The 14,700-nt window shown below is 33.9% G+C and overlaps 1 protein-coding gene across 3 annotated transcripts; it reads right to left on the bottom strand.

Moving 5' to 3' along the window:
- Positions 1 to 812: 812 nt before the first annotated feature.
- Positions 813 to 14,468, bottom strand: LOC136814943 (calponin homology domain-containing protein DDB_G0272472-like). Of its 3 annotated transcripts, XM_067071370.1 has the most exons (13): positions 14,175 to 14,324; positions 12,520 to 12,641; positions 12,215 to 12,284; positions 11,558 to 11,852; positions 10,677 to 11,224; positions 9,273 to 9,434; positions 8,306 to 9,027; positions 7,226 to 7,629; positions 6,421 to 6,640; positions 5,264 to 5,375; positions 2,492 to 2,622; positions 1,684 to 1,858; positions 813 to 1,256 (listed from the first exon to the last, which is right to left on the bottom strand). In XM_067071370.1, exons 3-13 carry the CDS (start codon positions 12,219 to 12,221, stop codon positions 1,252 to 1,254), a joined length of 2,781 nt encoding a protein of 926 aa, XP_066927471.1. In that variant the 5' UTR covers positions 12,222 to 12,284; positions 12,520 to 12,641; positions 14,175 to 14,324; the 3' UTR covers positions 813 to 1,251. The 3 variants fall into 3 exon arrangements, with proteins under 3 accessions (XP_066927471.1, XP_066927470.1, XP_066927469.1); XM_067071369.1 differs by lacking the exons at positions 12,215 to 12,284; positions 14,175 to 14,324 and adding an exon at positions 14,382 to 14,468; XM_067071368.1 differs by lacking the exon at positions 12,215 to 12,284 and having other exon boundaries at positions 14,175 to 14,336.
- Between the last annotated feature and the right edge of the window lie 232 nt (positions 14,469 to 14,700).

Here is a 14,700-nt window from a genome sequence, read left to right as displayed (position 1 = left end):
CAAACAGTAATTACAATAATTGAAATTAGCAAGAACTACCGTGTGTCTGCAGGAGTTAATACAATTGCTACACAGACAACACGTTTTTTTTATAAGAACATAAGGCTCCAATTGCCAAATTTTTTTTACGGACTCTAAAACACCTATTTTCTTAGGAAAATACTCACAAAATGGGGAAATAAGAACATTTTCAGGCTTCAAACTAAAAAAGTTAATCCGAAGGCTAAAAAAACGTGTAGCACGGTACGATCTAAAACAAAAAGATTGGCCCAACCATAGTGTGCACCCCCCCCCCCAGAATAGTGGGGGGGGTTTGATGTTTCGGGTCGGAAATTTCCAGGTGGGATTTGGAAATTTTCAGGTCTTAGGTGGGAGAAACGAGGTAAGGTGGGGATTAATTTCTTTAGGTGGGATTTTTGGTGTTTTGATAAAAGTTAATGTTAGTTTTTTCTTATTTCCAATTTCATTATAATTTTTTCTAAATTTCATATTCTATAAATAATTCTTTTACTATACTAAACTTTTGTCCTTTTTATTATTTAAACAGTAAGAATTTTTGTTTAGTTCCTCGAATTAGTATAATTTTTCGTGAGGATAGCATTTTTAGCTGGGATCTGGGAGTTTGGATTGAGGGTGGGAATTTTAGGGTTAGGTGGGACCTAAATTTTTAGGTGGGACCTGGAACCTCCTTGCACACTATGCCAACATTTTTGGTAGGAGATAAGGAGGGTGTTTTGAAAATACCGGATGTGTCAAAAAAAAAACGGTACCTTTTTCTCCTTTCGATTTTGAGCTAACAAAAAATATACATCTTAAAATTATTAATTAAATAATTACAAATTTCTATTTATAAATTAAAGAATTCTAATTCTTCTAAAAAAGCATTGTTGTCATGAAAATTAAAAAAAGTTCTCCCTACATTTGACAAAAATCAAAACTTTCCTGGATCCACACCAAAGTATCAATTCCACAGTCACTTTTTTCGACTTCCACCAGCTTTGTATTTAGGTTTATCATGCCAACCAATAGGTAGTTCCCAAACCTCTCGAGGTACTTGAACAAAATAAGAGAACTCATTAGATTTTGAAGTCTTTTGATTGTATTTAGTAAACGCAAATTCTTTCCTTTTATCAAGGTTCACACGTTGACGTTCAAGAAGAGCGAGACGTTTACGTTCGGCTTCTTGTTTTGCTTTACGAGTTTTTTCTTCAGCTAATCTTTGTTGTTCTTCTGAGTATTGCTTTTCCTTTATTAACCTATAGAAAGAAGGAGGTAGTGGGTTGTTTATTATTCTTGATACATTTCTATCCTTTTTGTCAACACTTTTTTGAAAGATTTAGGTATAAAGATGAGTAATCGAAAGTTCAAAGGGGTACAAAAATCATTAAGAAGCAATTGAGTCTGTAAGGGTTCTAAAATTACGAAAATAAAAAATAGTCTCTTTAAGGGTGGCAAAATTGTCAAAAAATTGACAAACTTTTCGAAATTCAGTCTCTCTAAAGGTCGATTTTCAAACTTTGGCTCGGACATACCAGTCATCTCGTAAACCTAGTATCCTCCGGGAAGCTTCTAAAGTAGTTAAAAAGTTTCCCCAATCTCAAAGAAAACAAAGCATAAATCGCACGCATATCAAATGAGATCCCAAACAATGTTGATTTTTTACTTTTTGGGTTTTATGATTACCTTTCATGCTCTCTTTTGATGAGGTATTCTTTTTCTTCTCGATTCTTTGTTGTTCAAGCAGTTGTTTATCTCTCTGTTTCGCTTGTTCTTCTTCTAACAACCTCAATTTCATTTCTGCTGCCATCAGCACTTGTTCTCGTTTCCGTCGTTCTTCTTCAATCTTCAGTAATTCAACCTACAAAGAAAATCATGTATTGAAATATAATTTTGCTCATCAAGATAGCCTATACAAGCAATGTTTCAGCCTGCTTTTGGGACAAGCTGGAGTTTTTACAAGCTCTTATTTGATTTGGTTGGTCGTTAACCAGTAATAAAACAATTTTGTTACTTTTTCTAAAGAACGCGTCATCTCTATCACTTCAAATGACCAATTAGTCAAGTATCTTGTAAAAACTCCAGCTCATCCCTGCTTTTTTCAGAAATCTACGTACCATCATCTAATAAAATTCAGTTTCGCTCCTCGTACACATGACAAAAAAAATGAAAATACTGAGATTCCTTTTTTTTTTGGATTACCAAGAAAACTCTTTGAATAATAGAAATTTCATAGAAAAAAACTCGCAGCAGGAAACCTCTATCCTCAGTTTCATTTCAATTAAAAATAGAGGAAGAAGAAAATTGCACATCATGAGACTGAAAGGGACAAAATTATCATTGTATCGCCGATTTCGTTCAAAAGTTTCGCAATATTTTAAAATGTTGAAGAAAATAGGATTTGTATTTTCTCACAATTCAATTTGATTTGGATTCCTCGTTAGACTAAGAAGTTCATGACAGACAGTCAGACAGCATGCTTAGAAAGTTTCACCTTTTCCAATTCTTTCAATCGTTCCTGTTCCAATCTTTCCTCCTCTTCTCTTTTTCGTTGTCTTTCTTCTTCCAGTCTCTGTTCTTCTAAAAGTTTTGCTCGCTTCTCCTCTTCAAGTCGTTTTAATTCAGCTGAAAAAAAATTAATTTGGAATCAAAATAAAATATCCTTATAAAAACCGATTCCTACTTGAAGGAGCTTTGATTCTAGCATTTCATTGTGTTGGGCTTTATTTAAGGCTTGTCACATTTTTTTTTTAAAGAAAGCCAAAAATCCTATTGGTTGTAAGACTAAAAATATTCTTATTTTTAGCTTTTTAAGAGCATTCTAGTGATTTTTTTTTAGAAATTGTTTTTGATGACAGGAATTACAAAGAAATTTTTCCAAGGTCCAAATTATTAAATATCGTAAATTTCTTATAACATTTACTGTATTGATTGTTGTTGACAAGTCAAGAAATATGTTGACAGAATTTTAATAACTGTTAAAGATTTTTTAATGTTAGTCCTATGTGACATTTTGTAAGTCCAATTTGACATCAGTATGTCAAAACTGGAAGAAAAGCAAATTCATCCCATCCAAGAAAGTGATTTTTAGATAAATGATTTCAAACAGTCAACAAAAGTCTTGAGAATCTTTTTTTTTATATTAAAAGTTTATCAATATCATCAACCAATAGCTCAAATTACGTTGAAATGAGATTAAATTGAAACGAAGAAACGAGACTAAAAATCTCAAAAGTAAATAAATGAGAAAATGTGAGAAATCAAATATTTAGACTCTAGCAGCAGAGAAACTCCAAGCCTTGTTAACATCTCTGTCAATCAATTACGGTACACAAGAGCCTAGCCCGGTGTCCACTTGAAGCTATTTTAGCGATTAAGTGGCCCGGTAGTATATGGTAATATGATTTTGCTTAGGTGGACTGTAAAACAGTCCGCCAGATTTTCGTTTATTTTGCCAGGTAAAAAATGAATGAAGCAATGTTTTTATTTGAACATTATTACCCTTAAGTGGGTAAATTTTGGCGGGGATTAAATTTGGCGAATTTGGCGAAATTTGTCAAAATTCGCCAAATTAAATCCTCGCCAAAATTTCCAAATTCGGCAATTCGCCAAATTAAATCCCAGCTAAATTTTTAGAAATTTCCCTTTCGCCAAATTAAATCACCGCCAAAATTAAAGATAAGTCATGTTTTTTATCGAGAAATTTCAGAAAACTATATTTTTGCCTTTCTTAAAGCGATCGTGTATACATTTTAACAAACTATCTTTACCTTTACAACCGATTTTATGTTATACGTATGATTTTTTTCTATTCTGAGCTTCAGCAAAACACCTCAATAAAAAACACCTTTTTTGTCTTTCGCCAAATTAAATCCCCGCCAAAAATCGTACTTTGGTCATTTGCCAAATTAAATCCACGCCAAAATTAAATCCACGCCAAAATTTATCCACTTAAGGTAGAAAGCAAAGCTCAGCAAGAAGTAGACTCTAGCCTAACAAAGGCCCGTCAGCCATCTAACGCAAAGTGTACATTCATTTCTATCAAATACCATGAAAGAAGCAACAACATATGCGTATCGATTTTGTTAGCTTTCGTAAACTATTCGGGTCGACATCCTTGGTTAACATAAAACTGTTTTGAAATTCGCTACTAATTTATTACTAATTGTTTTGTATCAAACTTAAACACGATAATTACTTCTCAGTTTTAGATAAATTATCAGGTTATAGGATGTTACTATGGTGGCAATTTCATACCAAAAAGCAAACAATTCACATTAATTGCTTAATGTTCTTTTGGGAGCACGTGTTCATGTAAACGCCAACACAATAAGCATAAGCATGTCGTAGAAACTAGAAAGATTACACATACATAGGGGGCATAGTCATGACGTATTTCTATAAAAAAACGTATACGAAAGCAGAAAGACTAACTTTAATTGAAATTTGATCAATTTTTTCACTTACACTATTTTTCATCAATTTTGTTGTAGTTGAGCTCAGCCTCAATATTTCTTATCGGAATATTCTTACTTTTAAGGCGAAATTGAGCTTAATTCAGGTCTCTACCAAATTCAAACTTTGAACATTAAATTGCTTGAAGCTCGACATTTTTCTTATAATTGTTCTTGTCGAAAATTAAGAACCTCGTAGTTCTTACAAAGTTCATTCTAATAAAAAAATAATAGAAAAGGTTCCACTACTGTATCTTTCAGATAGCATCAATTCTCCATTGTACCTGGTGAAGAAATCAAGTACCACTGATACAGGAGTGTAAAGGCTTTGGAACACAAGAAGTTCTTTCGCGTTGGTGCAATGCAACATACTCCATCCCACCGACCTGAAACGCTTTCTCGTATGGTCGTGTCTCCACCCTATTTTTCTTTTAGTAACATTTGGGCTCTTCCAGAAAAAAACTGTACATGGGGGGTGGAGGATATTTTGTCCGGGGGGTAGCAAAAAATCATCAAAATTTGTGGTAAAACCTATTGTCCGGGGGCCAAAAGTCACCCTGTTCGGGGGGGGGGGGTGGTAAATCACTAAAAATTGTTATATCCTCCACCCCCCATGTACAATTTTTTTCTGGAAGAGCCCATTTGTGCTTCTCTCACTTTTGTCCCAGGGACAAAATAAGTGTGTCTTTTGGGTATTTCCCTCACCTTTTGTCCCATGAAACAAAAACAAAAAAGCATGAGACACGCACTTTTTTTCTTGTGTGGGTGGGATGGAACATGTTGCATTGTGAGTGAATAAACAGTTATAATACCTTTGAGAGCTTCAGCTTTTTCTTTTTCTTCTTTTTCAACCGCAGCTATCTCTGCATTTTTACGAGCCATCTCTAAATCCATCAGGCGTTTCTCTTCTCGACGCTTTTCTACCTGAAAGTTAAGAATAAAGATATGGGATATTTTTCAAGGTTTCTTTTATTAGAACCCAGTGTATAAGAATATTTAGGCTGAAATTCGGGAAAAGTTAATACATTGTAAGAACATCAGCCTGAGAGTTGACGAGATTAACCAACCTTATACTCAAAATTGTTTGAATTCATAAGAAAGTTTTGTAACTGTAGTAATTCTATTCTTTTACCGCTCAACTTTAAATTAGAGCAGATTTGTTCAACTTTAGGGCCAATTTTTATAACCAAAGGTAATTCTGTATGTTCAAATTGATTTCAAGAACGTTTATAGTCAAAATTGTCAAAATTAAGCACGTCCAGTCAGCCTTTATTTTTGTGATAAAATTGAATTTCTCTATATCTGGTGAAGATGAGAGATCTGAGCTCAAGTAAAAGGAAGTGTTGGATGTTACTAAATAAAATAAATATGAAACATAAAAAGAGAGAGGCTAATATTTTCATTATATTTATAGTCATAGGTCACTAAGCTATGGCGAAAATATATATATCTTATCAGTGGTGTTGAAAACCATTTTTGTAATACAGTCGTATAGTCAAGTGGACGTCCACTTTGAAAGCCACAAAGAGGCCGAAGAGTCTTTGGCACAGCTTTAACCGATTGCAAAGCACTTTTTTTAGTCTAAATTCTTCACTACACGCTTTTTTTATAAAAATGGTGTTTTTCATTTCATCATAAATATTCTTAACTTTTTGAGGAAAATCATCCTAAAATATTCTTACGGTATTCTTATATTTGGATCCAATCCCAGTCAAAATCTAGCATGCAATACATACTTTAAGAAAAACTTTGGCATCTTTATTGGATCTTTTAGATTGCTGGGTAATAAGTGGCAATTTAACGGTAAAATGCTCTAAAAATGGCATTGTTAGGTTCACAGTTAGCAAACTCCACGATGGTTGTTTTCTTACCATATTCTTAAATTTTTGGCCAATTTCATCATAAATATTCTTATAAAGTATATTCTTATAAAAAAAGCGTGTATTTGAATAATGGAATGAAATCTTACTTCTTGTCTTCTTTTCTCTGCTTCATCTTTGCGTTTTTGTTTTCGTTCTTGAGCTAACAAAGCACGTTGATCATTCAATGTCTTCTTCATCTCCTCCTCTTGTCGAAGCAAGTCAGCTTGTGTATCCTCAAACTCTTTCTTTCTCTCTTCCAACTTTTCTTTTTTCTCCTCCAAAAGTTTATTCTTCTCTTTTCGTTTTTCTTCTGCTTTTTCCAATTGCCTATTAGTCAAATTAAATATAAAATAAAGTGACAAAATATGACATTCATTGTTGAATGCGCTGTGTAGGAAAAAAGCCATATTATTTTGATATAATTCAAAATACCTATTCCATCGAGACGGTTATCCTCAGTAAATTATTAAATCATTTAACCTGGGTGAAATTTATCTGATATGTATTCTGATGGCGTATTGGCACACGCCCACGCTAAAGCTCTAAAGAAGTGGACCAATTTAAAATATACCCAACCTTCAGAGCAAAGCGTGTCGTAGCAGGGTGAAATGTAAAAATTAATACACTTCTTGGTTAGAAAATGTCCAATACACGTTTTTTTTATAAGAACAAACTATATAAGAACATAAGGCTTCAATGACCAACATTTTAAGGCTTTTAAGACTCAAAACACCCTATTTCTTAGGAAAATGGTCAAAAATACTCACAAAATGGTCAAAATAAGAACATGTTAAAAACATTTTTAGGCTTAAAACTCAAAAAGTTAAGAACATTCGAAGGCTTCAAAAATTTTGGATGTTCTTATAAAAAAAACGTGTAGAAAATAAGAAAGCGGATGGAATGAAAAATTACTTCAATTTCTTGATGTCAGCACTTCTTTCCTTTTTCCTGTCTTTTTCATCTTTTGTTAATTTCTTTGGGCCTTTAGATTTGGACCTTGGTGAACGTACACTACTCGCTGATTTCGATTTTCGTTGGACGGTCGAATCACGTTCCTCTATGGAAAGATGAGATCTGCTTCTAGGCCTTCCAGTTGAAGTAGCTTTCTTTCTAGCGTTAGTTTCTTCAGATTTGGTTGCTTTGGTTATGGTATGAGCTGATTTAGCTCTTATGATCGATTTTTCCTTCTTTTCTTTTGGTGTTGTGTTTTCTCTTTGTACGTCAATGTCTATCAAACGACTCTTTGTATCATGAATATTCATCTTCTGGAAATGTTGGAGGCTTGTGACATTGGTTGGTGATAGATGTCCGTTTTTCTGTGTAAGTAAAAACAGGTAAATGAAAGTAAAGCGACCGTAGTGCAGTGGTAGAGCATCCGGCTACGGTGCGCAAGATTACGAGTTCAACCCCCAGCCGGGTCATACTAAAGATTCACAAAATGGTACTTGATGTCTCTCCGCTTGATCCTTAGCAATTAAGAGAAGGGTCAAGGGTTAGGGGAGCAATCCAGGGAGAAAGAGTGGCGCCCTCCCCTACCTCGGGTAGATAGCTATCGAAAGACGAGCCTTAGGGTCGCCTCTGACTGCGGTCGCAGACTTACTTACTTACTTACTTACTTAAATGAAAGTAAAAGTAAATAGATGACGGAGAAAGGGAAAACATACTAAGTCCGAATTGTAAAAAGCTAAAGGAAACTGCTTAAGATTTATAACAGTTTTCAGATCACTGAGCAACAAAAAACCTTTTATATCGTACCAAAAGGGAACTAATTTCCGCGGGAACTAATTTTCGCGTTTCGGGTGTCTACCACGAAAATTAGTCAAAAAACTCTAGGAATATGAAAGAATTTCCGGGCAAAAAGTGGGTGCTAACCAGTGCTAACCACAAAAATTAGTTCCACAAAATGCGCCAATTTAGTACCTTCAAACAGCGAAAATAAGTTCCGCGAAAATTAGTTGTCCCTTAAGATAATCTGTTTTATTTTGAACTTACATTAATGGTGTTTACTCTTTGGAAAAGAGGTTCTTCATTATCCTGTTTGTCCAATGTTTTTAAATCAAGTTGAGTAAAGCCTGTTTTAGGAGTTTGAAGTTTTAATTCTGCGGTATTTTCACTATTTATAGCATTCGGCAATCCTTTGGTATTACAAGAATGCTTGGCCTTTATGCTTTCAAGATCACCAGACTTGCTAGATTTGTTTTGTTCTATAGAATGTTGGATTAGATGAATATTGTTGTTATTGTGTTTATGTAATGAATTTTGGTGTTGGTGCTGCGTGTGTAGATCAAATGTTTGAACATCAATGGGTGAATTAGAAAAATTTGTATTTTGGGCTGATTTGCTACGTATCCGAGCAGTTATTGGGCGGTTCATCTGAGAACGTTTGCCGCACCATTTAGTGTTTGATAAAGTTTCCATTTCCATTTCATCAAAAGGATCTTCCTCTGCATCCGAGAATATTAATGATTCCTCGTAGTCAATATTACTCTCGGTATCGTAGATTGAGTTTCTGCCTTCTTTGGTCGTGTTGTCAATGACGTCACTGGAGTTAATCGAGTTACTCTCACTACAGCGTGATTGTAATAATCTTTCTTTCAGCGTATTGCTCTGGTAAAGGATTTCATCTTGTTCTTCGGGTGTTGATGGTCGTGAATTCGATGTTTTCTTACGATTCAATCGATTAGCTGAATCGACAGAGTCTATCGAATCTTCCCCTATTGATGAGAAGGGAACAGAGAGAATGAAAAGATCAGCCGCAATGTCCATACTGAGTCTTCTCTATGAGGACACTCAGTCCAAACAGTGGGATAGGAAGAGAAAGAAAAAAAAAACGAAAGCAAAAATTTTGAATCTGTGTAGAAAATTCCTACTCTTGAGATCTTGCGTGAATGAATTTACAAAAATTAAAAAAAAGAAGAAAAAAATAGAAAATGTATACACAGACAAAAACAAGGCAAACCTGGGAATGACTCCTCTTGAACAAAACGTTGCCGTGAACCGTCACTTCTTTCGATAACAATACGAGGAGTAATTGACCTCGATTCAGTTCGACTGCAACTTCGGTAGCCATCACCAGGCCGGTGAGAATGATTGTGATGATGCGACAATGGATATGGGTCATCTAAACAAATCATAGCGTTTTGCTCAAAATACTGTAAAGTAAAAATGTTTTAGCATCATCATCATCCTTCGATCTAGGTCCGAGGTCGGAAACAAACAATAGCCCTCCCTCCACAGCTCTCGATCAGCCATTACAGTACCCAGTTCCTCAATCTCTAGCCCTGTTTCCCGTTTCAAAATATCAAGAAATGTGCGCTTTCTCGAGCGCCTAGGGCCCACAGGACACCAAAGGAAAATTTCTGACACGATTTCGTTTTTCGCACGGAAACAGTGACCTGAAAAAAAGAGCATCCTGCTGGTCAAAACAGAGGAAATTCTTGGAAGTCCATGATAGATCTCTTGAAGGGTTGGGTGGTTGCGCCAATCAAGATTCTGGACTCTTTTCAAAAGGTTTGTATTATAACATAATGTTTTAACACTTCGGTATGACACTCTTATCTTATATCTGTAGAAATTAATCATTCTAACTCCTAAATATAACTATTATATATCAACTTTAGAAATATTTTGCAATATTACCGATGTGACTTGGTGAGAAAGCATATCTTGGAAGTTTAGGGAAATGTCCAGTGAACATTTCGTATAAAGCATACGTCATTATCATGGGTTTATGTTTATTTAACTCTTCATAACATTGCCTTTGAAAACTATTATTCTCTAATCGAATTTTTCAACAATTTATTTAATTTGAGCCAACTCAATTAAGTTCATTCCGAGATCCAATTTGAAATTGAATTTTTATGGGGCCCATTCAAGTTTTTCAATGAAAACTACTCTCACGCAATATTGAAGATAGCTATCATTTTCTTGTAAGCTAACACAAAGTTAACATGTTGATTTTTTTCAAAAGTTCACACTTTCAATTTTGTTCATGTAAAACTTATCACAGAAAATTCGAAAAAATAAAAACATCTGCTGTCAAATGTACACTTTACTTAACGAGACTTGAGCTTTTCTAAAACTGACTTAAAGAGAATAACTCGATTAAATTAATTATGCTATCTTTGAAAAGGACAGCGAAGTCCAGGCATAACATATTCTCGTTCTTAAAGTTAATACTTACAGACAATTATGTCTAGGTCTAGGATTATGAAAAAGATTTATTGAATTGAGAAATTGATCAAGTATAAAAAATATAATTCGGTCTGTTTCAAAAGAAATTGGGTTACAGATTGATACCAACATTTTGTTTAATAATGTATGATAATAAAACAGAATTCATCAAAAATCAAAAAGTCCTTACCTGCATCAAGGATCAGCGTTCCATTTTCCAACACCTGAACAGCGTGATCTTCAAGAGCTAACGTCAACTCATCACTCAGACTTTGCAACACTGTATCGTATTTCCCTTCTGTCGTATTTTTGACAGGAGACAAACCAAAGCGATCCCATAAATCCTCTTGTGGTCGAATCGTCCCTAGAGACGCACTTTTGCATTTTCGTCTTCTCTCTGCAACGTTTCTGATGTGATCTTCTCGTATGAATTCTACTTTCGTTAAAGGGAGAGTTTTGAATCTCGCACTTTTTGGATGACCACTGTTGATGCGAGGAGAGGTTGGACTGTGATTGCTTCTTGTATGTTTGACTGTTTCCTTGTGCTCGACATTTTTATCACAAGCGCAGTCGCATGGATGAGCTGTTGCAGGTCTACTTTGGTTTTCCATCTGTTGGAATTGGATAATGGAAGGTTGCTTTTTCCTTTTCACTGACTCCGACATGTAGATCTTGTATAGAGAATGTAATGCTTCGATGTCGTTGCTCGTCTCACCAGTGCTACAAACACTTTGAGATCTAAATGAAAAAGAAAACATATAAGTTACAAAAAACTCGATGAAGAATGGCGCCATTTTGAAAATTTTAAAAAGAAATTGATATCATATAAATTTTCTTGAAATGTCCACATAAATTGTCCTTCAAAACAATATATAAACCTTTGCCAGAGCTGACAAAGGAACTTGTATTAAAACATCATTGTATTCAGGAAGCTTAAAATTGCAAAAAAGGGGATAGCAGAAAAAAGGGACAGATAAAAACGGATATAAAAATCGAAAACAATAAGAAGTTTTTCTCCCTTTTTTAAAAAGGAACCGAACTTGAAGCACATAGAAAACACAGTGATCTCACCTTGGGGAATAAGCTGATTTCCTTAATCTTCTGGTTTCTAGGACATTTAATAAATTGACCAGTATCTCATGGTTACTGTGAGTGATATTTTCACTGGAACTCTCCATAACACATGCTGTTTTAGGTCGTGTTTTTAAAAGGTCCTGTAATGTTGGAATTCCATCATTTGATGATTCCATTGAGTCATTGGATCCGTTCCTTTGGAAAGGTGCCAACCATATCTTTGTTGTCATTTGGGGATCATGGCTCCATTGGGGATGGCTCTTAGGGTTTGGTATACCAGGCCCTGGCCTTTCTTTTGGTGAGAAAAAAAGAAGAGATGTATGAAAAGAAAACATGAAGAACGTTTCAATGAAAACTTTGCTAAGATAGAGAGGGGATTAGGGAAATATAATTTTCTTTTTATATCGACAATAGAAAGAAAACTTTATTACACTAAAAATTCGAGGTTTTTACTTTTAATAATCCTTTTGACCTCAGTTCAAATTTTAAAATCGAACTTTTAATGATTGTGTAATAATATAGTTTGAAAGACATTCAAATCAACTATCGATTTGTTTAAAACATTGACATTTTGACTTAGAGTAGGAATGAAATTTAAAGTGAAAAGAGGATTGATTTTCAAAAGTTTGGAGCTTAAAATAGCATTTCGAATACTTTTCATCAAATCTTTTGTATATTTTTCATTAAATTAAATCGATATCACCCCTCCATGACAATCACAATTCTAAAATGAAAAAAAACTATTGAAGCAAGACCCTGCACTCTAAAGTCAATGAAAATCTCATCTTGAGTTCATCTTTTTTGCTGTTTGAAACCATCGTAAATCATCATAATCACACTAGAACACTTGAAAGTAGTTCCCAAATGATAGCAATAAAGGGCATACTTAAAACAAAAGGACTTTAAATTCAAACTATTGTAAACCCGAAACAGAACAAGTACCTTCTTAAATAATTTACCTGTGTGTTGAAGCACTTCCATCCTCTATCTTTTTTCTTCTTCTTCTTCTTCAAACAACACCAGTCACATTTTTCTTTTTAATAATATGTCATTGAATCGTATTTGGTTTGATGATACTCTCCTAGGAAAATGACAATATGAGATTTATAATGACAAATAAAACATCTGCTACTATAAAACATCTGCTACTATAAAACCTTTGCAAGAAGGAATAGACGAGAGAACCAGTTTTTATGACTACTATTATCTAAAAGAAATTGTTGAGTATTGAAATTGATATAATTTCTGTTAAAAAAACATTGTAAACACTAAAATTAGCCTTTGTGTGAGGTAATGAACATGTGTTTTACAATATACGATAATCAATCAAATAGGATATTTTAATAATGAATTTTAATATTGTTTGACTCACTAAGTATATAGTTTAACATTTTAACATTTGAAAGTATGGATTGACTGATAACCAATTAAAGCCTGAATTTAAAAACCTTGCTAGTAATGAAAAAAAGGATCAACATCATACTATATCCAGTCAATGGTTTTTGTAGTTTTAGACCACTCATACCTTTTTCAAAAAATACCTTGGTAAATTTATTAGACAGTATCAAAAGGGATATATGGCTCAATAAAAGAGGATTGAAGAGTATCATATCAAAATTTAAAAAATAAAACACGCAAGCTAGGTTTTTCTTTAAATTTGATAATTTGTTTGTTTTAATGAACGTTGCTCAAAATCGGGTAATTTGATTAAGAAGGAGTAGAGCTATGAAATTTTCACTAGATATCCGTTTTATTGACCTGTATCGGATAAAGAAAAAATCCTATCTTTAAATATCATTAATTTTTCTTCACAACCAAAATTGAACATTTTTTTTATCCAAAAAATGCGATCAAAGATCGCTTATTACTTGTGATTCTTCCAAATTCCCATAAAAATTGTACCAATACAATGATGTCTTTCCCCCAGGGGGCACCAACCTTGACTGCCGACGGGGACGTGCCCCACTGGAGTTCAAAAAGTTGACCCTGTCAGATGTGAATTTTTGGTAAAATGGTGACCCTGTCAGAACAAAAATTTGAAATTTTTTCCAATTTCCACCCTAACAAGTGGCAAAAATAACTAAAAGTAGATGTAAAACTAAAAAATTTTGTCCAAATAACCATAGTGGACCGTGTCAGATACATATCTTGAAAATTAGTAGATTTGGGAAGCTGTCAGATATCTTCAGAGCCTAAAAAATGGACCCTGACCAGCGGCATGTCCCGTACCCGTACCCAGGTCTTTCAAGAAAATTTCTATATACCACTAAACTTACCAATAATTGCAATGGCTTTTGACTAGATTGACAAACTTAAAAAAATTACTCTGCAATAGCCCAATAGCTGGTTTCTACTACAACTATATACAGATATATACTACTTGGATTATAATAAAAGGATTAATCTTTCAATGCAGTTGAGTATCAGTATTTAGCACTTCATGATTGATGGTGATGACTGAGAGAGTTTTTATTCATAAAAAACCAAGTGATCATCTTTCTTGCTAAACCCACATAATAAGCTGAGAGGGTTGCTTAATTTCTAAACCACGCCATCTCAGATATCAGCATCAGGTTGACTTACTGTTTTTAATTAGAAAAAAAAGTCATGATACTCGAAATACTTCCAAAAGTGTGTGTAAAGCATACAGTAACAACTCTTCCCATTTCCTTCCCAACACAATAATAATATGTATGTAACAATCATGAAAAACCTGAAATCTACAATAAATCACAGCACTCAATAATTTTGCTTGCTAATCTTGTTGACATCTGAAACAATGAGAAAAGTTCACTGTATTTTTTTTTAAGTATTTGTTTACGTGCGGGCCATGACAATTTGATACTTTTTGAAAATTTATTTGATTTATATTATATGTCAATCAAAAAGCTAACTATATGTATGTTAGTACAATACCCTCAGAAAATTGCTGTTGCATGAAATAGTCTAAATGAGAAGGTTGATAGATAATATCCAATTATAATTTTCTCCCGTGAGAGATTTTGTACTAAAGATTGTCAGATTGCAACTCTCGCATACTTCAAAAGCACATGTAAAGCACATGGATTTGTTTATAAAATTCCTAGTCCGTATGGTCATGTATGCTGTAAAAATATTTTCTATTTGCTTTATTGTAGTGA

Source organism: Clytia hemisphaerica, unplaced genomic scaffold, assembly GCF_902728285.1.
Source record: "Clytia hemisphaerica strain Z4C2 unplaced genomic scaffold, Clytia hemisphaerica genome assembly, whole genome shotgun sequence".
Lineage (NCBI taxonomy): Eukaryota > Metazoa > Cnidaria > Hydrozoa > Leptothecata > Clytiidae > Clytia > Clytia hemisphaerica.
The sequence above is the reverse complement of the archived record's forward strand: the minus strand, read 5'-3'. Positions and strand labels throughout refer to the sequence as shown.

Coding starts and splice junctions, on each gene's coding strand:
- LOC136814943 (XM_067071369.1), bottom strand. CDS start 12,541: ATGGAAGTGCTTCAACACACAG. Junction 2,623..5,263: donor AAAAGCTGAAGCTCTCAAAG/GTATTATAACTG, acceptor ATTTTTTTTCAG/CTGAATTAAAACGACTTGAA. Junction 1,859..2,491: donor GATTGAAAGAATTGGAAAAG/GTGAAACTTTCT, acceptor TTTTCTTTGTAG/GTTGAATTACTGAAGATTGA.